Consider the following 25,941-nt stretch of genomic DNA (forward strand, 5'->3'; position numbering starts at 1 on the left):
GCGCTGGAAGTTGCACAGAACTTTCACAATTTTCAAGTTTTCGCTCAACAGACCTGAAATTCTCCCAGTGACAACATTGCCCATTAGGTTTGCCGCCTTCTCTAAAAGTTGGCGTCTTATAGTAGAGAAATGAACATTAAATTCTCTGGCAACAGCTCTGGTGAACATTCCTGCAGTCAGCATGCCAATTGCACACTCCCTCAAAACTTGAGACATCTGTGGCATTATGTTGTGTGAAAAAAAAATCACATTTTAGAGTGGCTTTATATTATCCCCAGCACAAGGTGGACCTGTGTAAGTATCATGCTGTTTAATCACCTTCTTGATATGCCACACCTGTCAGGTGGATGGATTATCTTGGCAAACAAGAAATGGTCACTAACAGGGATGTAAAAAATTAGTGTACAAAATTTAAGAGAAATAAGCTTTCTGGGATATTTAATTTCAGCTCATAAAACATGGGACCAACTAGATGTTGCGTTTATATTTTTGTTCAGTATAATTGAAAAGCCCGGAATGTCCTCTCAAAGGGAGAACAGGACTTCATACAGTGGCTTTTATGCCCTCAGAGATAAAGTCCAATAACTAATGTCCACTAGAGAGGACAGCAATGTATTGCTGGGTCTCAGGGGGATATGTCTTAGATGTTTTACCCTGGTTCAAAGTATCCCCTTGGGGCAATCATTAGGCTGTTGCAGCGCAAAACACACGTCTGTCTGCCTACAGCACGTGACATGTGTTTACATCCTCTCAGCTGTGTTCCTTCGGAGTGAAGAACCTGCTGGTAGGCTAGTCACCACTTCACAAACTACAGCTCGTTAAACTAACTGACCTTGTTTTTTTCCCCTTTGAAGTGCATCCACCCCTGGGACTGAGTTGATTCATTTGACTCGGCGCTGTGAGTATTTTCCAATCTAAAGTGCAATGTCAACGTTTTGTATGTTGTTAGAAAGTGGCTACTCGAAAATGGTAGCTGACCAGCTCTAGCTCGTTAGCTACCACTGCTTTGTCTGAGTTGGTGACGCACAGACTTTGTTTGGGCCCGCATAATTAGCAATGTGCTAAACCTAATTTCAAGAGACTGTTGACATCTTTTTACAACAATGCCTAGCTGTCACCTCGACTTAACCAACCCTTCCACCATGAATCGCAATGCATTTTTTTGCCTATTATTTCGTCAAGATTTAGCTAGCTATTTTAGTTAACTAAGTTAGTTGATCATGGCCATCATTCGACTGAAAAGCAGCCATCGAGCAAGCTAGCTAGCGTTGGCAACGTTCACGATGTGACATGCTATTTGGTCCGCATTTTCTAACGTTAACCTGCAACGCTGGTAGATATTAGCTATGGCCCTAACGTTGTGGGAAATGTGTTTTGTGACACTTTGCTTACATAACAAGTACTAACCTGAAATGTTAGTTAGGGTAACTAAAATGTGTTGTCTGTCTTTCATGCATGATTAAAATAACGCATCACAACAACACGTACAGTAGGTTTAACCTAACGTTGGGTGACGCGTCGTTAGCAGATGCAACTTAGATATTCAGCGGGCTACATTATGAAGCTAAATTCAATGTTATCAATGTGATAGTTATTAACCATAAAAAATGATATCCTGCCCATTTCCTGTTATTGTTTTTCGCCCCCCACCACACACAGTGCAGATATAGCTAACATGGTTCACTCGTGAGATGATTGGCTAGAAAACGTTCACCCTGTGTCTGTACTAGAAAGCGGCTGATTGGTTTCAAATAGTTATGTCAGTCATGGATGCGAACTAGCCAATGAATACATTGTATCATCAGACTACAGTAGCTGCCTACAGAGGCTAAATTGTAATGTATCTGACAAAAACTCGCTGAGTTTTTCCCCCTTCTAGATGTAGCTAGGCATATTCGTTTTAGCAAAACCCATAGCTAGTTTGGAGAGCTAAGTGAACAAACTAACATTAGGGTAGTGGACAGCCTACTGTCAAGTGTTCATTGACAAATTACTCTGTAGTACCAGGGGAAATAAAAGTATATTTACATTTCTACTGTCCCTGAATGACCCCTGACTTAACTGTGAATCATAATTTATTTACTATTTACCCCCATCCGCACTTTCAGTAACACTGTACAACCTAGCGGCCTAGCCTACATCTTGGCCCCATCCAGATAGAGCATGGCATTGTGTATAGATAGTTTCACTGAGCATGTTATTGGGTTGTCCCAGGATCGGTTACATGTTTCATCACCCTGCCCAGCCGGTTGTCCCTGTCTCGTTCTTAGATAGGCACATGACATGTCACTGCATGCTCTCTCCAGGGGTGGTTCTCGGATTTGAAGACATTTGGGGCTTAGCCCAAAGCCAGTAGGGGGGTCTGGGTGCATTCTTCCCCAGAAAAAAAAGGAATTTCAACAGCTAAATGCATGAATTTAGGGCACTTGGAGATGAACATTGAGATATTAGATCTTCCCTCCTCCCAAAGCAGACACTGCCAATACTCAATTACAGTAGCAACTGTGAGACTCTGGAACACTCTCTACTTTGGAACACATTCGGAAAGTATTCATACCCCTTTACTTTTTACACATTTTGTTATGTTACAGCCTTATTCTAAAATGTATCATTTTTTTCATTTTTTTTAAATCTCTCATTGATCTATACACTACACAATACCCCGTAATGACAAAGCGAAATAGGTTTTCAGAACAGTGCATGTCAGAGCAAAAACCAAGCCATAATGTTGAAGGATTGTCCATAGAGCTCAGAGACAGGATTGCGTTCAGGCACAGATCTGGGGAAAGGTACCAAAAAAATTCTGCCGCATTGAATGTCCCCAAGAAGACAGTGGCCTCCATCATTCTTAAATGGAAGAAGTTTGGAACCACCAAGACTCTTCCTAGAGCTGGCCACACGGCCAAACTGAGCAATCGGGGGAGAAGGGCCTTGGTCAGGGAGGTGACCAAGAACCCGATAACAGAGCTCCAAAGTTCCTCTGTGGAGATGGGAAAACCTTCCAGAAGGACAACCATCTCTGCAGAACTCCACCAATCTGGCCTTTGTGGTAGCGTGGCTAGGCTGAAGCCACTCTTCAGTAAAAGTTACATGACAGCCTGCTTGAAGTTTGCCAAAAGGCATGTAAAGGACTGGGAGACTACTCAGGATCAAGGGAAAGATTAACAGAGCAAAGTGCAGAGAGATCATTGATGAAAACCTGCTCCAGAGTGCTCAGGACCTCAGACTGGGGTGAAGGATGACCTTCCAACAGGACAACGACCCTAAGCACACAGCCAAGACAACGTAGGAGTGGCTTCGTCTAAGCCTCTGAATGTCCTTGAGTGGCCCAGCCAGAGCCAGGATTTGAACCCATCGAACATCTCTGGGGAGACCTGAAAATAGCTGTGCAGCGACGCTCCCCATTCAACCTGACAGAGCTTGAGAGGATCTGCAGAGAAGAATGGTAGAAACTCCCCAAATACAGGTGTGCCAAGCTTGTAGCGTCATACCCAAGAAGACTTGAGGCTGTTATCGCTGCCAAAGGTGCTATAAATTTGCTAACATTTCTAATCGGGTTCAAGTTATTATGGGGTGTTGTGTATAGATTGATGAGGGAAAAAAACTATTTAATACATCTTATAATAAGGCATTAACGTAGCAAAATGTGGAAAAATTCAAGGGGTCTGAATACTTTCCGAATGTGCTGAACATCAACAGTGTATTGCCCAAAACCCTTCAACTTCAGACAGACTCTGACCTGTCCAATGAGTCTCTCTCTGTGCAGTAATTAGAATTCATAGAGCAGCTTTAGGTGATACACCCTCCTCTGCCTTCTCCATCGCATTCTCTGTGTCTGTTGCTGTCTCTTGTCTGCCCTCCTCTCTTGTCTGCCCTCCGCTGTCTCTTATAATGTCTGTTTTTATAGTTCACTCCGTTTTCTACTTGAGTCATCTCTCTCTCTCTCTCTCTCTCTCCCCCCTGCGGCTGCATGCAGCTAACCACACCAAGCCCGGCCCCCTGTCACTCAAGGAGAGAGCAGTTGCTCAACCATGGAGTTACGAGTACTTTCTTGCCTTTAACCCTGCATGGTCAGATGGATGCAACAATTTTGGTGACCTGTATTATTTCACAATAGAGGTCGACCGATTAATCGTAATGGCCGATTAATTATGGGCCGATTTCAAGTTTTCATAACAATTGTAAATCGGTATTTTTGGGCGGCGATTAAAAAAATAAAATAAATATATATATATATATATATATATATATATATATATCATATATATTTATATATGATATATATTATATATTAAAAAAGTAGTTTTTGTTTACACCTTTATTTAATCTTTATTTAACTAGACAAGTCAGTTAAGAACACATTCTTATTTTCAATGTCGGCCTAGGAACGGTGGGTTAACTGCCTCGTTCAGGGGCTGAAAGACAGATTTTCACCTTGTCAGCTCGGGGGATCCAATCTTGCAACCTTACAGTTAACTAGTCCAACGCAATAATGACCTGCCTCTCTCTCGTTGCACTCCACAAGGAGACTGACTGCCTGTTACGCAAATGCAGTAAGCCAAGGTAAGTTGCTAGCTAGCATTAGACATATCTTATAAAAAACATAATCACTAGTTAACTACACATGGTTGATGATATTACTAGATATTATCTAGTGTGTCCTGTGTTGCATATAATCTGACTGGGCATACAAGTATCTGACTGAGCGGTGGTAGGCAGAAGCAGGCGCGTAAACATTCATTCAAACAGCACTTTCGTGCATTTTGCCAGCAGCCCTTCATTGTGCTTCAAGCATTGCACAGTTTATGACTTCAAACCTATCAACTCCCGAGATGAGGCTCGTGTAACCGAAGTGAAATGGCAGGCTAGTTAGCGCGCGCTAATAAGGTTTCAAACTTCACTTGCTCTGAGCCTTGAGGTGGTTGTTTCCCTTGCTCTGCATGGGTAATGCTGCTTCGATGTGGTGGCTGTTGTCGTTGTGTTGCTGGTACGAGCCTAGGGAGGAGCGAGGAGAGGGACGGAAGCTATATAGTTACACTGGCAATACTAAAGTGCCTATAAGAATATCCAATAGTCAAAGGTTAATGAAATACAAATGGTATAGAGGGAAATAGTCCTATAATAACTACAACCTAAAACTTCTTACCTGGGAATATTGAAGACTGATGTTAAAAGGAACCACCAGCTTTCATATGTTGTCATGTTCTGAGTAAAGGAACTGAAACGTTAGCTTTCTTACATAGCACATATTGCACTTTTACGTTCTTCTCCAACACTTTGTTTTTGCATTATTTAAACCAAATTGAACATGTTTCATTATCTACTTGAGGCTAAATTGATTTATTGATGTATTATATTAAGTTAAAATAAGTGTTATTTCAGTATTGTTGTAATTGTCATGATTACAAATATTTTTAATCGGTATCGGCCTTTTTGGTCGGCGTTGAAAAAAATCATAATCGGTCGACCTCTATTTCACAAGCGTTCTATACACTATTAGTTTGTGTATCTTACAGTCTGCAGACTATCTGCTAGTTTATTTTCTTAGCAACCATGCTATTTTGTTTGTTTTTTCGCGTTGTTCGTAACTTGTTTTGTACATAATGTTTCTGCTACCGTCTCTTATGACCGAAAAGAGCTTCTGGACATCAGAACTGCGATTACTAATCTCAGGTTAGACAAAGAGTTTTTCTTCAATGAGTCGGACGGGAGGGATATACTACAGACACCCGACTGGGGCCAGATCCTCGCTGGAAACTGAGGAAAAAGATCAGGGTGCCTTGGCAGGATCAGGTGACGAGTGGCTAATCTGCCTTTGCCTTCTGTCCTGCTAGCTAACGTTCAATCGCTGGAAGATAAATGGGATGAACTGAAAGCACTTATGTCCTACCAATGGGACATTAAATACTGTAATGGCTTGTGTTTCACCGAGCCGTGGCTGAATGACAACATTAAGAACATGGCTGGTTATACACTCTATCGGCAGGATAGAACAGCAGCCTCTGGTAAGACACAGGGCAGGGGCCTATGCATATATGTAAACAACAGCTGGTGCACAATCTCTATAAGGAAGTCTCAAGGTTTTGCTCGCTTGAGGTAGAGTATCTATTGATAAACTGGAGACCACACTATCTACCTAGAGTTTTCATCTGTATTTTTTTGCAGCGGTCCACATACCACCTCAGACCGATGCTGAAACTAAAACCGCACTCAATGAGCGATTGCTAGCACAGACTGGAATATGTTCTGGGATTCCTCCAATGGCATTGAGGAGTACACCAAATCAGTCACTGGCTTTATCAATAAGTGCATCGAGGACGTCATCCCCACAGTGACTGTACGTACATACCCTAACCAGAAGCCATGGATTACAGGCAAAATTCACACTGAGCTAGAGGTTAGAGCTGCCGCTTTCAAGGAGCAGGACTCTAACCCAGAAGCTTATGAGAAACCCCGCTATGCCCCCTGAAGAACCATCAAACAGGAAAAGCGTCAACACAGGACTAAGATCGAATCAAACTTGCAAACTATAACTGACTACAAAGGGAAGCACAGCCGAGAGCTGCCCAGTGACACAAGCCTACCAGACGAGCAAATTAACTTCTATGCTCGCTTCGAGGCAAGTAACACTGAAACATGCATGAGTGTATCAGCTGTTCCGGACGACTGTGTGATCACGCTCTCCGCAGCCGATGTAAGACCTTTTAAAGAGGTCAACATACACAAGGCTGCAGGGCCAGACAGATTACTAGGACGTGTACTGCGAGCATGAACTGACCAACTGGCAAGTGTCTTCACTGACATTTTCAACCTCTCCCTGTCTGAGTCTGTAATAGCAACATGTTTCAAGCAGACCACCATAGTTCCTGTGCCCAAGAACACTAAGGTAACCTGCCTAAATGACTAGCGGCCCGTAGCACTCACGTCTGAGGCCATGAAGTGCTTTCAAAGGCTGGTCATGGCTCACATCAACACCATTATTCCAGAAACCCTAGACCCACTCCAATTTCCATACCGCACCAACAGATCCACAGATGATGCAATCTCTATTGCACTCCACACTGCCCTTTCACATCTGTACAAAAGGAACACCTACGTGAGAATGCTGTTTATTGATTACAGCTCAGTGTTCAACACCATAGTGCCCTCGAAGCTCATCGCTAAGGACCTTGACACTGAACACTTCCCTCTGCAACTGGATCCTGGAATTCCTGACAGGCCACCCCCAGGTGGTAAGGGGAGGTAACAACACATCCGCCACGCTGATCCTAAACACGGGGGCCCCTCAGGGGTGCGTGCTCAGTCCCCTCCTGTTCACTCATGACTGCACGACCAGGCATGACTCCAACACCATCATTAAGTTTGCTGATGACACAACAGTGGTAGTAGGCCTGATCACCGACAACGATGAGACAGCCTATAGGGAGGAGGTCAGATACCTGACTGTGTGGTGCAAGGACAACATCCCCCTCAACGTGATCAAGACAAAGGAGATGATTGTGGACTACAGGAAAAGGAGAACCAAGCACTCGCCCATTCTCTTCGACGGGTCTGTAGTGGAGCAGGTTGAGAGGTTCAAGTTCCTTGGCCTCCACATCACCAACAAACTAACATGGTCCAACACACCAAGACAACCGTGAAGAGGGCACAACAAAATCTACTCCCCCTCAGGAGACTGAAAATATTTGGCATGGGTCCTCAGATCCTCAAAGTTCTACAGCTGAACCATCGAGAGCATCCTGACGGGTTGCGTCACTGCCTGGTATGGCAACTGCTCAGCCTCCGACCGCAAGGCACTACAGAATCTAGTGAGTACAGCCCAGTATATCACTTGGGCCAAGCTTCCTGCCATCCAGGACCTCTATACCAGGCGGTGTCAGAGGAAGTCCCTAAAAATTGTCAAAGACTCCAACCACCCTAGTCATAGACTGTTCTCTCTGCTACCGAACGGAAAGTGGTACCGGAGTGCCAAGTCACTTTAATAACTACCTACATGTACATATTACCTCCACCTGTGCCCCCGCACATTGACTCTATACCGGTACCACCTGTATATAACCCCGCTATTGTTATTTACTGCTGCTCTTTAATTATTTGTTATTCTTATCTTTTTTTGTTTTGTTGGTATTTTTTAACTGCGTTGTTGGTTAAGGGCTTGTAAGCATTTCACCTGTTTTATTTGGTGCATGTGACAATTAAAATTTGATTTTAAAATAATTTGTTCTAGCTGCTAATCGCTAGTTGGCTAGCTTGCTAAATGTACTAAGAGTTAGAGCAAACGTAGCTAGCTAATTCTGCCTGGTACCAGTGCTAGTGTAGGCCTAGATACGCATGTTTGAGCATTGTTATCTTATCAGAGAGGAATAGGCGAACATGTTGGCTAGCTAGCTACATGAAGTTAAACATTTTTAAAAAGTAGTGTAGCATCTAATTAGTGTCACCTGGAAACACTGAACAACACTTTGGTTCATACCCTGTTAATAATTCCTCCCTGGTTAATTCCTTCGTTGTCATGTCAAAACAACAATCTATTGAAGGTGCTGCCTGCTATATTCCAACTCTACAATTAGAATAATCATTATTTCCATGATTCCAACTAGAGGTTGACCGATTAATTGGAATGGCCGAATAATTAGGGCCGATTTCAAGTTTATATAACAAACGTAAATCAGTGTTTTTGGGCGCCGATTTTGCCAATTTAAAAAAAAAACATACACTGCTCAAAAAACTAAAGGGAATACTTAAACAACACAATGTAACTCCACGTCAATCACACTTCTGTGAAATCAAACTGTCCACTTAGGAAGCAACACTGATTGACAATAAATTTCACATGCTGTGCAAATGGAATAGACAACAGGTGGAAATTATAGGCAATTAGCAAGACACCCCCAATAAAGGAGTGGTTCTGCAGGTGGTGACCACAGACCACTTCTCAGTTCCTATGCTTCCTGGCCGATGTTTTGGTCACTTTTGAATGCTGGCGGTGCTTTCACTCTAGTGGTAGCATGAGACGGAGTCTACAACCCACACAAGTGCCTCAGGTAGTGCAGCTCATCCAGGATGGACCATCAATGCGAGCTGTGGCAAGAAGGTTTGCTGTGTCTGTCAGCGTAGTGTCCAGAGCATGGAGGCGCTACCAGCAGACAGGCCAGTACATCAGGAGATGTGAGGAGGCCGTAGGAGGGCAACAACCCAGCAGCATGACCTCTACCTCCGCCTTTGTGCAAGGAGGAACAGGAGGAGCACTGACAGAGCCCTGCAAAATGACCTCCAGCAGGCCACAAATGTGCATGTCTCTGCTCAAAGGTCAGACACCGACTCCATGAGGGTGGTATGTGGGGGTTGTGCTTACAGCCCAACACCGTGCAGGACGTTTGGCATTTGCCAGAGAACACCAAGATTGGCAAATTCGTCACTGGCGCCCTGTGCTCTTCACAGATGAAAGCAGGTTCACACTGAGCACGTGACAATCTGGAGACGCTGTGGAGAACGTTCTGCTGCCTGCAACATCCTCCAGCATGACCGGTTTGGCGGTGGGTCAGTCATGGTGTGGGGTGGCATTTCTTTGGGGGGGCCACACAGCCCTCCATGTGATCGCCAGAGGTAGCCTGACTGCCATTAGGTACCGAGATGAGATCCTCAGACCCCTTGTGAAGCCATATGCTGATGCAGTTGGCCCTGGGTTCCTCCTAATGCAAGACAATGCTAGACCTCATGTGGCTGGAGTGTGTCAGCAGTTCCTGCAAGAGGAAGGCATTAATGCTATGGACAGGCCCGCCCGTTCCCCAGACCTGAATCCAATTGAGCACATCTGGGACATCATGTCTCGCTGCACCACAGACTGTCCAGGAGTTGGCGGATGCTTTAGTCCAGGTTTGGGAGGAGATCCCTCAGGAGACCATCCCCCACCCCATCAGGAGCATGCCCAGGCATTGTAGGGAGGTCATACAGGCACGTGGCGGCCACACACACTACTGAGCCTCATTTTGACTTGTTTTAAGGACATTATATCAAAGTTGGATCAGCCTGTAGTTTGGTTTTCCACTTTAATTTTGAGTGTGACTCCAAATCCAGACCTCCATAGGTTGATAAATTGGATTTTTATTGATAATTTTTGTGTGATTTTGTTGTCAACACATTCAACTATGTCAAGAAAAAAGTATTTAATAAGAATATTTCATTCATTCAGATCTAGGATGTGTTATTTTAGTGTTCCCTTTATTTTTTGAGCAGTGTATATATTTTTTCATACCTTTTTATTTAACTAGGCAAGTCAGTTAAGAACACATTCTTATTTTCAATGATGGCCTAGGAACGGTGGGTTAACTGCCTTGTTCAGGGGCAGAACGACAGATTTTCACCTTGTCTGCTCGGGGGATCCAATCTTGCAACCTTACAGTTAACTAGTCCAACGCTCTAACCACCTGCCTCTCATTGCACTCCACAAGGAGCTTGCCTGTTACTCGAATGCAGTAGAAGCCACGGTAAGTTGCTAGCTAGCATTAAACTTATCTTATAAAAAACAATCAATCATAATCACTAGTTAGAACTACACATGGTTGATGATATTACTAGTTTATCTAGCGTGTCCTGCGTTGCATATAATCGATGGATGACTGTACCTAACCATAAACACCAATGCCATTCTTAAAATCAATACACAGAAGTATATCTTTTTAAACCTGCTTATTTAGCTAAAAGAAATCCAGGTTAGCAGGCAATATTGACCAGGTGAAATTGTGTCGTTTCTCTTGCGTTCGTTGCACGCAGAGTCAGGGTATATGCAACAGTTTGGGCAGCCTGGCTCATTGTGAACTAATTTGCCAGAATTTTACGTAATTATGACATAACATTGAAGGTTGTGCAATGTAACAAGAATATTTAGACTTAGGGATGCCACCCGTTAGATAAAATACCGAAAGGTTCCGTATTTCACTGAAATAATAAATGTTTTGTTTTCGAAATGATAGTTCGACCATATTAGTTCGACCATATTAATGACCAAAGGCTCGTATTTCTGTGTGTTATGTTATAATTAAGTCTATGATTTGATAGAGCAGTCTGACTGAGCAATGGTAGGCAGCAGCAGGCTCGTAAGCATTCATTCACACAGCACTTTCGTGCGTTATGCCAGCAGCTCTTCGCAAGCACAGCGCTGTTTATGACTTCAGCCTAATGGCTGGTGTAACCGATGTGAAATGGCTAGCTAGTTAGCGGGGTGCGTGCTAATAGCGTTTCAAACGTCACTCGCTCTGAGACTTGGAGTAGTTGTTCCCCTTGCTCTGCATGGGCAACGCTGCTTCGAGTGTGGCTGTTGTCGATGTGTTCCTGGTTTGAGCCCAGGTAGGGGCGAGGAGAGGGATGGAAGCTATACTGTTACACTGGCAATACTATAGTGCCTATAAGAACATCCAATAGTCAAAGGTATATGAAATACAAATGGTATGGAGAGAAATAGTCCTATAAATACTACATTAACTACCACCTAACACCTCTTACCTTGGAATATTGAAGTCTCATGTTAAAAGGAGCCACCAACTTTCATATGTTCTCATGTTCTGAGCAAGGAACTCAATCGTTAGCTTTTTTTGCATGGCACATATTGCACTTTTACTTCTCCGACACTTTGTTTTTGCATTATTTAAACCAAATTATGTTTCATTATTTATTTGAGGCTAAATGGATTTTTATTGATGTATTATATTAAGTTAAAATAAGTGTTCATTCAGTATTGTTGTAATTGTTAACTTATTACAAATAAGTAAATAAAAAATTGGTCGATTTTAATCGCTATCGGCTTTTTTTGGTCCTCCAATAATCTGTATCGGCGTTGAAAAATCAGTCGGTCGACCTCTAATTTCAACAGTCACTAATTAACTAAGGCTATATTTATTTGGCCCGCTGCGTGGCACAGTGTTATAATTTTAATAAAAGTGCATAAATTGATGAATGCAGATTTTAGTTTATGTATGTATGTGTGTATATATATATTATTTTTTATTTTTTTTTGGGGGGGGGGGGGTAGATTTAACAGTATAACTGGAGAAAGACCAATTGAAATCGCATATACTTTGTGTTGCTACCCTAGGGTCATGAACTACTCATATAGCATACTTTAGAACTTTTATTATCCCAAAACACAAAATAAAACATCAAATATTGTGATATATTTTGTTCATATATCGCCCAGCCCTACTGTGTGCTCAAACTGTAAAAATGCAAGTGTCGGTGCCTCCCGGGTGGCGCAGTGGTCTAGGGCACTGCATCGCAGTGCTAGCTGTGCCACCAGAGACTGGGTTTCGCGCCCAGGCTCTGTTGCAGCCGGCCGCGACCGGGAGGTCCGTCGGGCGACGCACAATTGGCCTAGCGTCGTCCGGGTTAGGGAGGGTTTGGCCGGTAGGGATATCCTTGTCTCATCGCGCTCTAGTGACTCCTGTGGCGCAGTGCACTCTAACCAGGTCACCAGGTGCACAGTGTTTCCTCCGACACATTGGTGCGGCTGGCTTCAGGGTTGGATGCGCACTGTGTTAAGAAGCAGTGCGGTTGGGTTGTGTTTCGGAGGACACATGGCTTTCGACCTTCGTCTCTCCCGAGCCCGTACGGGAGTTGTAGCAATGAAACAAGATAGTAACTTCTAACAATTGGATACCACGAAAAGGGGGTTAAAAAAAAAGCAAGTGTCCGCATGACAGCGCAACGCAACTCCAAACATGACCGACAAGAAGCTATTCTTCAAGAATCGATATGTACATATCATTAATTTATAAGTCCAAAAATGGATGTAAAAGAGCCCCTCTAAGGGACTATGCATTTTCAATGATTTGTTCACCTACAATCTAACCACAAAGCTGTTCAAAGTTTATTTGTCATATATACATGGAGTATATAGTACAGTGAAATGTTTACTTGCACCTCTCGACAATGCAAAACAATAGAACATGTAAGTAGCTAATTGAATAAAGAGAAATAAACACTCAAGTAGTGACAGCCTATATAAAAAAATATCAGACATGAGCCAACATGTTTACATGTAGAATGGAATAGGTTATGATTCATTTTGTTAGTTCTACCACCTCAACATAGCTAATTTTAAACTGGGTTAAATATTGTGTGTGTGGTAAAGTTCAGCTTCAGTCCACAGGGGGGCACAGTGGCACTGTCGGAAGATACTTTTGGTCATGTAGTGCATGTGGACACCTGCTCATAGAACATCTCATTCCAAAATCATGGGCATTAATATGGAGTTGGTCCCCCTTTGCTGCCTGCACTCTTCTGGGATGGCTTTCCATTAGATGTTGGAATGTTGCTTGGAGGACTTGCTTCCATTCGGCCACAAGAGCATTAGTGAGGTCGGGCACTGATGTTGGATGATTAGGTCTGGCTAGCCGTTTGGCGTTCCAATTCGTCCCAAAGGTATTCGATGGGGTTGAGGTCAGGGCTCTGCAGGCCTGTCAAGTTCTTCCACACCAATCTCACCAAACCATTTCTGTATGGACCTTGCTTTGCTCACAGGGGCATTGTCATGCTGAAACAGGAAAGGGCCTTCTCCAAGCTCTTGTCACAAAGTTGGAAGCATAAAATCGTCTAGAATGTAATTGTATGCTGTAGCGTTAAGATTTCCCTTCACTGGAACTACTAAGGTGCCTAGCCCGAACCATGAAAAACAGCCCCAGACCATTATTCCTTCTCCACCAATCTTTACAGTTGGCACTATGCAATGGGGCAGGTAGTGTTCTCCTGGCATCCGCCAAACCCAGATTCGTCTGTCGGACTACCAGCAGGTGAAGCGTGATTCATCACTCCAGAGAACGCGTTTCCACTGCTCCGGAATACAATGGCTTCACAACTCTCCAGCTGATGCTTGGTATTGCACATGGTGATCTTACATGCTGAACACACCACCATTTTTTTTTTACACATACATGTTATTCAATCATTGCACCCACACTGCTCGCCCATGTCAACAAGCGTCTGAGTAGCCAGGCGCTAAAATAGATCTTGTTTCTGCTAAGCCTGCTTCTCCCTTCTCCTCATTGGTTTTTAGGAGCACGTGGGTGATTTGAAAGATGGTACACACTCCAGTTGTGGTAATGCACCTTTTAAAGTTGTTGCCAACTGCCATATTAAGTCCAAAGAAGAATAAACCTGAAGGATGAGAGAGTACTAGAAAACAAGCATTTACCCTTCTATCTGTGGATTAATTGTCAGAGTAGAGGACCTTGTGCATTTCAGGTGAAATAACAACCCAATGTTTATATCTTCAGGACAAATTATCTAGCAACAGAAAGCTAACTAGCTAAATTGCCATAAATGTTTCATGCTTTTTGACCTGTCCCCTAAACAAGGCAGTTAACCCACTGTTCCTAGGCCGTCAATTTAAATAAGAATTTGTTCTTAACTGACTTGCCTAGTTAATTAAAGGTTAAATAAAAAAAATACATATGTCTGGTTCAGAGTTCATTTTGATTATTTCAACCTGCGTGTCCTGATCGCGTCTGATGTGGGTGAACAAAATCCACATGCTCGCACGGTCTAGTCAGCATGTTACGCTTGTGTGCGACTGCTCGGCCATGGAAACCCATTTCATGAAGCTCCAGATGAACAGTTCTTGTGCTGACGTTGCTTCCAGAGGCAGTTTGGAACTCTGTATTGAGTGTTGGAACCGAGGACAGATGAGGTGGTCCCATTCTGTGAGCTTGTGTGGTCTACCACTTCGTGGCTGAACCATTGTTGCTCCTAGATGTTTCCACTTCACAATAACAGCGCTAGTTAGCTGGCTAGTTAATGTAGCCAAAGATTATAGGGTCCCCTAGGAAACACTGAACATCACTTTGGTTTCTACCCTGTCACAATAACTCGTCATTCGTTGTTCAACACTATTCAAAGTGCCCACTATTATGTACATTACAAGTATAGAATCAGAATAAACATTCTATTTCCATGATTTCAAAAGTTCACCCAAGTGTTTTGATCTAAATCGCAATTGAAACATTTGGTTAAAAATAAAGCCTAGTATTTTTGCCCATATCTTGGCAGTGTGGAAATGATCTGAAATGAGTGCAGGAAATGCAGAAATTGATGGAAATACAGGAAATAATTTTAGGTTGAATTGAACAGTATAAAACTATCAGAATGGAGAAAGACCCATTGAAATAGTTTAGAATATGTGTTGCCACCCTAGAGTCATGCACTACTTATAAAGCAAATGTATAACTTTTATTAGTCAAAACATAAGACCAAATTTGAAAAATACCATTATGATATTTTGGCCATATCGCCCAGCCCTACTCTAGCAGGGAGGATATTTGACAAACTGACTTGTTGGAAAGGTGGCATCCTGTGACGGTCCCATGTTGAAAGCCACTGAGCTCTTCAGTAAGGCCATTCTACTGCCAATGTTTGTCTATGGAGATTTGCATGGCTGTGTGCTTTATTTTTATACACCTGTCAGCAACCGGTGTGGCTGAAATGGCCAAATCCACTCATTTGAAGTGATGTCCATATACTTAGAGATATCTCTATCATATGTATGATATATCTATATATCTAAAGGTTCAAGGCTGAATCAAAAACATGTAGGGATGAAGCCCAGGCCTAATGACGCCACTGGCTCTCTTGACTTCACTATAAGCCCAGTAGGTCAACTCAGGCACACATTCTGTTTAACCATGTCAAATGATCACGATTTGTCGTTAAATCTGGGTCACGTTATGTAGGCAAATGTTAGAGTTTTGCCGATTTTTAGAAATGTATCTTAATAGAGCTGACTATTAACTTCTTCTACCTGTTATAGTCCACAACTTTGTGCCCTGCTGAATGTTTACATAGTTCCGCAGCCAGTCCACAAGGTGGCGCAGCACCACTTACTCTTTGTGGTGCACCCTGCATGGCTATGCATTTCAGGGAGGGTTTAAAGAGCAAGGACAAAAAGCTGCTTCTGTAACATGTAACATCACATGTCGGTGAGAATGAAGCAATTATTTATTTTTCCAGTGTGTGAACGAACAGCCAATGGAAAATGACCTCTCCACAAGGCCTAGCCTGCTAGCTGCTACTTCTACAATGTCACCTCCGAATGTAATCTTTATTAGCTGACTCGGGATATGTCAGGTGGAGATGCTGAGAAAGCAAGTAGAGAATTCAGGACGTTTCTTCTTCCTCTGCTGCATCTCTCATAAATGGGCATTATAACTTCAATTATTAGTTGCTGCCTGTCCTGCAGTGATTTTCATGTTTCATCATAAGACTATACTTACGTTTCATGGTATTATGAATGAATATCTCATTTTGGTTAACATGCATGAACTCATGAGGATTTTGGATACATTTTGCCTCTCCCGTTTAATGTGCTTACGAGGTAGTTCACTAGATATTAAGGACTGAGCACCAAAGGGACATAACTGACAATATCTGAATTGTAGTAGAGTTCGAAAAACGTATATGAGTGTCACTCCACAATAATTGACAATACAAAATACAGTCTACACACACATTGTGGACCACTCAAATAGGGTTTTGAAACACACACAAAAATCTGTCAAACATGGTACAGTATTTCCTTTGGCATCATCTATAAAACTCACCTCAATGCACATGTATGCATAAACAAAGTACAGTATGTATAAACAAAGTACAGTAGATGAAAAGATATTTAGGCACTTTTAAAAAGAAAGGGTATTGTTACCTGATTAAATGCCGCACTTTGTTTTAATCTAGACTGTTAAAATGATTGTTTTGGCTGGACAGCTGATGAAAAATATATTCCCTAATGTCATTGTATAACCCCCAGTGAAGCAAGGCATGGGCTTCTAATACATTTTATGTATCATTTTATTTAACTTGGTAAGTCAGTTAAGAACAAATTCTTATTTACAATGATGGCCTACCAAAAGGCGAAAGGCCTCCTGTGGGGACGGGGGTTGGGTTAAAAATACATTTTTAATAAAAAATATACGACAAAACACACATCACGACAGGAGAGACAACACTACATAAAGAGAGACCTAAGACGACAACACATGGTAGCAGCACAAAACAGGGTACAAACATTATTGGGCACAGACAACCGCACAAGAGGTTAGAGACAACAATACATCACGCAAAGCAGCCACAACTGTCAGTAAGAGTGTTCCATGATTGAGTCTTTGAATGAAGAGATTGAGATTAAACTGTCCAGTTTGAGTGTTTGTTGAAGCTTGTTCCAGTCGCTAGCAGCAGCGAACTGAAAAGACAAGCGACCCAGGGATGTGTGTGCTTTGGGGACTTTTAACAGAATGTGACTGGCAGAACGGGTGTTGTATGTGGAGGATGAGGGCTGCAGTAGATATCTCAGATAGGGGGGAGTGAGGCCTAAGAGGATTTTATAAATAAGCATCAACCAGTGGGTCTTGCGACGGGGGGACAGGTATACAGAGATGACCAGTTTATAGAGGAGTACAGAATGCATTGATGTGTCGTATAAGGAGCATTGGTGGCAAATCTGATGGCCGAATGGTAAAGAACATCTAGCCGCTCGAGAGCACCCTTACCTGCCAATCTATTAATTACGTCTCCGTAATCTGGCATGGGTAGGATGGTCATGTGAATCAGGGTTAGTTTGGCACCTGGGGTGAAAGAGGAGCGATTACGATAGAGGAAACCAATTCTAGATTTAACTTTAGCCTGCGGCTTTGATATGTGCTGTGAGGACAGTGTACTGTCTAGCCATACTCCCAAGTACTTGTATGAGGTGACTACCTCAAGCTCTAAACCCCCAGAGGTAGTAATCACACCTGTGGGGAGAGGGCCATTCTTCTTACCAAACCACATTACTTTTGTTTTGGCGGTGTTCAGAACAAGGTTAAGGGTAGAGAACATCTTGTTGCACACCCTAAGAAAGCTTTATTGTAGAGCGTTTAACACAACATCTGGGGAGGGGCCAGCTGAGTATAAGACTGTATCATCTGCATATAAATGGATGAGAGAGCTTCCTACTGCCTGTTCTATGTTGTTAATGTAAATTGAGAAGAGCGTGGGGCGTAAGTTTGAGCCTTGGTGTACACCCTTGGTGACAGGCAGTGGCTGAGACAGCAGATGTTCTAACTTTATACACTGCACTCTTTGAGAGAGGTAGTTAGCAAACCAGGTCAAAGACCCCTCCGAAACACCAATACTCCTTAGCCGGCCCACAAGAATGGAATGTTCTACCGTATCAAAAGCTTGGGCTAAGTCAATAAAAATAGCAGCACAACATTGCTTTGAATCAAGGGCAATGGTGACATCATTGAGGACCTTTTAAGGTTGCAGTGACACATCCATAACCTGAGTGTAGACCAGATTGCATACCAGAGAGAAAGCCAGTCAGTTTATTATTGACATGTTTTTCCAACACTTTTGATAAAAAGGGCAAAATAGAAATAGGCCTTTTAATAGTTAGGATCAGCATGTCCCCCCCCCCCCCCCCCCTTTTAAATAAAGGATGAACCGTGGCTGCCTTCCAAACAATGGGAACCTCCCCGGAGAGGAGATACAGGCTTGGCGATTATAGGGGCAGCAACCTTAAAGAAGACAGGGAGAAACTTAGTAGCAGGGCAGTGGAAAAAGAGGTCAGTGTAATTGAGAGTCAGAATCCCGAGTGTGGGAACCGTCTGTCCCACGGTTGGGTAAACAAGAAAGTTCATAGTCAACAAAGCATGCAGGAGTTATGAGGCAAAATGCACAAGGGAAAAAAATATAACGACTTGGGGCTAGCCATTGTAAGTTCAGAGTCACTCGCCCCAACAGTGTCTGTGTGCTTGGCAGAGAGAGGGGGGAGTGTGGTGGGGGTACCAGGTACCAGACAGGGGGAGACAACCAGGGCAGACGGTGAACAGATCGCCAGGTGGAATCCAAGCAGCAGTGCAGCAGGCAACGGGAGTAGGTGTCACACCCACTTGGGAGAAGCTTTTATTACAGTAGATGATCTCTGAACAGCAGGAGGGGGGCTTCAAGGCCTCCGGATTTGGGTGGGGTAGCCTGCGATTTGTTGGGCTCAAAGGCTTCGACATTTGAAGTTGTATTTGGTCTGTCTGGTCTGTCTCAGTTCCAGGTTGGATGGTGTATTAATCATTCCAGGTCATTTTTTCTAAAATTAGGTTGAGTTTTTTAGTTTAGACCTGGAGTGAAGGTTATGCTGTGGAGGGTAGCATCCTGTATATGTCCCTGCCGAAGAATCCAAGTTGATCTATCTTTTTGTAAAAAAAAAACATTCTGAAAAATGTGAGCTCACATGCAGCTGTGTCTCTCTCTTTCTCTCTCTCTCTCCCTCCACTTCTAAAGTTTAAATGGATGCACTGTCACAAAAGGTACAGACACATTTATCTAGAGGAATGTTTGTGTATCGATCAGTCTCAATAGCGAAAGGAACCACTCCACATCAACATTTATCAAAAGAGCTTTGATATTGCTTGGATAAATCTCTATGCACATATGGTTCTGTCCCAAAGTGCATTTAAAAAGCATTGTTTCTTCCGGGTATTGACCAGTTGAATATGATGCCTATGCATTTCTCTGCATAGTCTCCATCTGTAACTACATGGATCATTCCTTCTGGGTCTATCCACAGACTGACATCCCCTGCTATACTTCTAATCTTCCACCTCTCAACATTGTCTCCCTCTCTCTCTCAATTCCCTAGAGTTAGCCTGTCTTCATATGACGATGGTGTGAAGTGGCCCCAAGGGAAGAAGAAGAACACAATCCCTCAGGTGTCCTCTTCATCTTTCCATGCCACATTAAGACAATAACCCAGCGCTCCACTTGTGGAAAGAAGAGTTTTGCAACCGCTTTTTGTTCTACTGTTTCTTTCTCGCCATGGGGGGTGCGGTGAGCGCCGGGGAGGACAACGATGATCTGATTGACAACCTGAAGGAGGCACAGTACATCCGTTCGGGATACGTGGAGCAGGCCTTCAGAGCCATCGACCGCGGGGACTACTACCTGGTTGGCTACAGGTACTACAGTACCCATAATGCTCTGCACAGCATATTCAGTTTTGTCTTGGGGGAGAATCCTAACTTGCATTGATGTACATTGAAGAATGAGTGGAAGTTACGATTTGCCTCTTAGTAAAGATGTTCCTGAAGCTAACACTTTATCAATACTGCAGGGACAATGCCTACAAGGACCTGGCTTGGAAGCATGGCAACATTCACCTGTCTGCCCCCTGTATCTACTCTGAGGTGATGGAGGCGCTGAAGCTGCAGCAGGGACTGTCCTTCCTCAACCTGGGCAGTGGGACTGGGTACCTCAGCACCATGGTGGGACTCATCATAGGTAATGACGCTGCTGTCCCCCCCAAATTTAACCTATGCTTTCAGGGAAATCTTGATTTGATTATTATATAGTGATGATATACATTGATGCTCTAGCACTAATGAGTTAACCTATGCTTAAATAACACACATTAACAGCATATGAAGTCAAACACAGACTCGCATCTTCTTTCATAAATTATATGTAATTACTGATAATGAAATTTAAAAATGATTATTATTATTATTTTTTAAATGTGTAGGTCCATTTGGAGTGAACCATGGAGTTGAGCTCCACAGGGATGTGGTGGATTACGCCAAGGAGAAAGTGGATAACTTCATCAAGAATAATGACAGCTTTGATAAGTGAGTTGGATGCTTAATCAAAGTGTTACAAATGTTATGTAGCGTGTAACGGTGCATGCAGTGAAACTCTAGTTAAATAACTAGCTGCAGTTCAGTTAGTATTTATGTGCCTGCCAATTCCCAGACATGGAAATTGCCGCCTTAAGATTATGTCTTGCAAATGGAATGCATTTGAAAGTGTTCAAATCTGTTTGTTTATTTTTACATTTCTTCTCAGACTGATAGAAAAACGAGTTGGCTTACTTGTATTACTTTTTTATTTTGTTTTTGTCAGGTTTGAGTTCTGTGAACCCATCTTCATAGTGGGCAACTGTCTGGAGATCTCGTCAGACAGTCGCCAATACGACCGTATCTACTGTGGTGCGGGGGTGCAGAAGGATCATGAAAATTACATGAAGATCCTGCTCAAAGTGGGGGGTATTCTAGTGATGCCTATAGAAGATCAGGTAAGCGGTAGAGAACGCCTCTAAATATTGCAGATGATGATGATGATGATGCCGCCCCCATCGGGAATCACTTCATCGGGAATCACTTCATCGGCATCCGAAATGGCAACTTATTCACTGTAGTGTACTACAGAGTCCTGTTCAAAAGACGTGCACTATTTGGACTAGTGTGCCGTTTCGGACGCAGATGAAGTGAAATCGCCGTGGCCTGCAATGACCAATGATGTTATGATTCCCAACCATCGTTATTGTGCATCAGAAGCCCCTGAACGGGGACTTTCACCATCAGTCTTCTTTATTTTGTCCTCCACGAAATTGGTAAATAGCAACAACACTTGGAAAAAGAATGACGTTGTGTGGCACTCAAGCAGGGAAGGGAACCCAAAACATGTTTTGAAGGGCTTGCAGAAGCCCACACAGTCCTCCATCCTGTGAATTGAAAAGTCAAGCTGCTTATGTTGTTTTTCTGAAAACGGCTGAAACTCCTACGTTGCCAGGTTGGTTTGGTGGCTCAATAAGGAGATACAAGGTTTTGATGAGGAGAAATTGAGGCCAAAGGGCTGTGGCAGCTTAAGAAGCTTAGGTCTACCACAGTTCCTCTGGATCAACGCCTCTACATCACGGCCAAAACCAGCTTTTTGTCAATTAGACATTTGATTTGAAAGCACCAATGTCCCTTTCTGGTGTGGAACTAAAAATGCATATAATACATGTGATGTTGTCCCTCTGTTGTCATGGTTATCGACTGTGTTGTTATCATGGCTGGTATAAGTTACCCATTAGCTAGTGGAATGGTGGTGTTATTGTGGTTGGTATAACTTCTCTGTTGTCTCAATGGACTGATGCTGTTGTTATCGTGGTCGCTATACAGTAACTGTCACTCTTTTGTCTCTTGTTGCAGCTGACCCAGATCACCAGGACTGGTCAGTGTTCCTGGGAGAGTAAGAATATCCTGGCTGTGTCGTTCGCTCCTCTGGTCCAGCAGAACAGAGCTGAGGGAAGCAAGCCTGATGCAGTAGAACTGCGTGAGTCCTCTACTCTATCCCCCGTTCTCTACTCTAACCCCCGGGTCTTATACTTGTGTTCATTTCCCCTTTGCCACATTTTGCTACGGTGTGCATTAGTGAATATGAACCTGTTATTTTCTGTTCAGTTCTCTGTGAAAAGCCACATTAGAACAATTCCCCCTTTGTTTAGTTTTCTGTCTATCTTTTGAAGTGTAAAGTAATTTATTTAAAGTTAAAAGATGGATGTTTCAAAAAAGAAATTAATTCATTAATAATAATATCTTTGCTTTGACTCTAGAGGCCTCACTGCCCTGCAGGTTGGATACATAATACTACAAATTTCAAGCACTAATGGATTTTTCCATGACTTATTTTTCTGTAAATGAAGATGAAGTTTGTGCATTGATGTGTATTATTGATGTTTATATTTGTTTTTTTGTGTGTTTATTGTTGTGAATGCAGGGCTCTTTTGAGAACGAGACTTTGGTCTCGCCATGATTCCCTGTCGAAATAAAGGTTAAATAAGTATTGTCCCCAAATGACCGGACAATATCTGGAGCTCTTGTGTGCTGAATCGTAATAGAGAATTATATTTTGGTTAATGTGATTTGACCAGCCATCTTTTCTCCTCGTCTCCTCAGCCCCGGTGACGGTCAGGAGTCTTCAGGACCTGTCTCGCATCTACATCCGCCGCACCCTCCGAGATCTGACCAATGAGGAGAGCCCTGACAAAGGCCTGGTGCAGAGGGCGCCCCAGAAACGCAAGCGCAGGCGTTGCCGGCGGCGACGTATTAACACTTACGTCTTTGTGGGCAACCAGCTGATCCCCCAAGCCGTGGAGAGCGAGGAGGACGAACGGATCGAGGAGGAGCAGCACAAGGAGGTGCAGGAGGAGAAGGAGGAGGAGAGAGACATTGGCAGCATTGAGATACTGAAGGCAGTAAATGTACTGCGAGATAAAATCATGACTTTACCTCTGCCTGAATCGCTGAAGGCCTATCTGTTACACCACCGAGACAAATGACTGATGGCTCAACCTGCTGGCATCCATTCTAATGGATGCAATGCCTGCTGAGATGCTTTTCCTCACTTTCCTGTCTTCTTTTTTTCAGTGCAGAATGATGTAGCATTATTTTTAATTTCTCTTAAAGGTGAACCTGGAATGGAGACCGAGAGACTTCCTGCTTGTCTTGGATACTATGATCTGTTTTTTTTTATGTTGTCTATTGTTTTGGATTTTTGGATTTGTATATCAAAGCTTTATTTAAAAGCCTACTGAATGTTTTTCAAAGATTATATTTTGAGGATGTAGATTTTATCACATGTTAATATTCCAGCAAATTGTCACTAAATGAAATTGTATAAAATAAAAATGCTAACTATATTTGTTAAGAATATGATAATTAAAAGATCCATAATTTTACTGCAACTTTTTCTAGAAGCTTTAAAAAACTTATTACAGAATAAAGATGTACAATTTCTGAATGGAAGAACCAGAGACAAATGCATGTACACCTCATATTATTTGAATCAAAGACTATTATGGAACATTTTATGAAACATTTTTCTCATGAATTTTTGAAGGGGCAATTCTTTCATTGTTCGTTCCTCACACTGTTATGTTTTTTTAATGCTGTGTGACGACGAGAGATCAGTAGGACTCGGACTAGATTGCTTTGTGATTTCACCTAGAGGGCAGTCGTAAATCTATCAGAAGTGTTACTTTTAGAATGGTTATATCCTCATATTTTATCTCACTTTGCTCTTAAGTAACATCCATTAGGCTTTTATATGACTAGGCATTTTCATTTGGTGATACATTTTTATGGCCTTGAGTGATTTGTCCGGCAGACTTCTTTCCCCATATTTTTTGCTGACTTGCAGAAGGGTTTATAATCATCATGCCAGCGGTTAGGCTACTGGGGAATCTAATTAATGAACATTTCTCTAATGGCGAATGAAAATGGCCTTCTCATAAATGTCTTGATCTGAGAATCTATTTTTTCCCCCGGCACAGCATCTCTAGTTCTTTATCATGACCTTTAGCACTTACAGTACTTCAGAACAAACAAGAACCCGCTTTGAACTCACAGGGGTATATGAGTCATATAATAATATTGTGCAGTGATAAGTGGTATGGATTCTCTTAAAGGTCATGTTTGTCATCTTTGGCCCACAAGACATCCACTCATGATCATTTGGAGGTGATGTCCAACCTGATCAAAGATGTACTATTACTTTCTATATTAAAAGAGGTGGTGTGTTTTTAAACCACAAAGAATGACCTGAGGCGGGTCATGGCACAAAAACACACAATACGTTGTATTGTACTGTATTTTCTATTTGCAGCAGTGCAAAATCACAACGATGGGAGATTTTTGTCATCCTTTCTCTGTACTGTTGGTGTATTCAACATAGCAAGCACCTTTATTCTGTTGTCCTAAATCATGAAAAGAGAGTTGTCATCCTTGGGTTGATGTATGTGTTTTTACTGTGGACTGGAGCAAATGACAAGACACATGGTATTTGAGTCAGGTAGCTGTACGTGTATCAATTATCATTTTATTGTGACACTCCCAGTTTAAGAGATGGCTTTTAAAATGCCAAAACACCCCATCACATCCGCTCCTTCTCAAGTGATTCTTGTTTTATGGGAAAGTAAAAGGGGACATTCTGACCACAGTGGCGTGCGTCTTAAGAATGATGGGGTGCTTCTACAGTACATTCCAAAAATGCTTGAAAAAGAATAGCATGCTCAATACCCATTGGTAGATGTCACGTTTGTATTCATATTTGACAGTTGTGTCACATTACTTGGAAATTCCTGATTGATCTGGCTTTGAAAGCATTTTTTATATTTCAATAGCTGAAATGATAGCTGTTGATTTATTATTGAGGTGAAATGCTGTATGAACGTGACAACAGTACAGTAGCTGGTTATGATATGTTGGGTTATAAAATCATTTGGATTAGGTTTGCTTTGTTTGTTGTTGTAGCGCCTTCTTGCTGTCACAAGGCACTGCGGAGTCTTCTTGTATGTAGATCCAAACTCCACTTGTGTTAGTTCTATGGCTAAACAGGCATGTGCGCAAAGCTTTCCATCTTGTTCTGGTGTAGTGTATACTATTTGGGTTTAACATGGGGTTAGTTGATTTCTATATATTGGTTATTGTATTTTGTGAAGATCCTGTAGACCTTTTTCCATCATGACCTGAGCAGTGTTCGTATTGCCAGGAAAACGTTTGAATTGTAAGCAATAATACATAAATGACTTTTCCTACAAAAAAAGAAGCAGTATGGCTCTGATTGGCAAAAACAACACTTTTTATAGTCATCATTTTGAAAAATCTAATCTCTGAAATGCAGAGATGCTAAATTATGTACATATGAAACTGTTGAAATCATTGTTTACAATTGGTAAAACGGAAAAGTTATGGTGGACATAGTTCAGGAGTCATTATTACCCCCATGTACCAGAGGTGATGCGTTATCATATGTACAGTAATACTTGATAGGATTGTTTGGTTCCCCAAATGGTCCCCACAGTAAAGACCCAATTCCAAGCCTATGTTTTGGTCTTGCCCTCAATTCATTTGTAGTAAGGCAGAACTATTGTTCTGTTATCAGGCTCTTGTTGATATCTCAAAGTGTGATTGATGGCAGTTCATTGTTGAAATGGTGTCAGTTGTTCCCTCTGTACATGTTTCGGCATACACAAAATAAAGGTCACAGACTTCATATTTTGCCTCTGTTTAAATCATTAATGCCTTCCCACTGTCATAGAGTCCCACAGCTACTTCTGTAGCGCCATGCTTTTTTCACCCCAAGTATTTCAGTTTCAATTCTTCC

General features: G+C 42.4%; 1 protein-coding gene across 1 annotated transcript; it reads left to right on the top strand.

Annotated features, from left to right (window-relative positions):
* The first annotated feature begins 746 nt into the window (after positions 1-746).
* On the top strand, positions 747-25,830 carry pcmtd1 (protein-L-isoaspartate (D-aspartate) O-methyltransferase domain containing 1). The gene is made up of 7 exons (XM_029623446.2): positions 747-898; positions 19,658-19,973; positions 20,129-20,295; positions 20,537-20,639; positions 20,914-21,085; positions 21,987-22,110; positions 22,734-25,830. The coding sequence occupies exons 2-7, from the start codon at positions 19,834-19,836 to the stop codon at positions 23,114-23,116; spliced, it is 1,089 nt and encodes a 362-aa protein (XP_029479306.1). The 5' UTR covers positions 747-898; positions 19,658-19,833; the 3' UTR covers positions 23,117-25,830.
* The last annotated feature ends 111 nt before the right edge of the window (positions 25,831-25,941 follow it).

Source organism: Oncorhynchus nerka, linkage group LG20 (genome assembly GCF_034236695.1).
Source record: "Oncorhynchus nerka isolate Pitt River linkage group LG20, Oner_Uvic_2.0, whole genome shotgun sequence".
NCBI lineage: Eukaryota > Metazoa > Chordata > Actinopteri > Salmoniformes > Salmonidae > Oncorhynchus > Oncorhynchus nerka.

Excerpts from the sequence above, each read along its gene's own strand:
- pcmtd1 (XM_029623446.2), top strand. The coding sequence starts at position 19,834 with ATGGGGGGTGCGGTGAGCGCCGGGGAGGACAACGATGATCTGATTGAC. Across the intron at positions 20,296-20,536 it reads CATGGTGGGACTCATCATAG|GTCCATTTGGAGTGAACCAT; the intron begins GTAATGACGCTG and ends TTAAATGTGTAG. Across the intron at positions 20,640-20,913 it reads AATAATGACAGCTTTGATAA|GTTTGAGTTCTGTGAACCCA; the intron begins GTGAGTTGGATG and ends TGTTTTTGTCAG.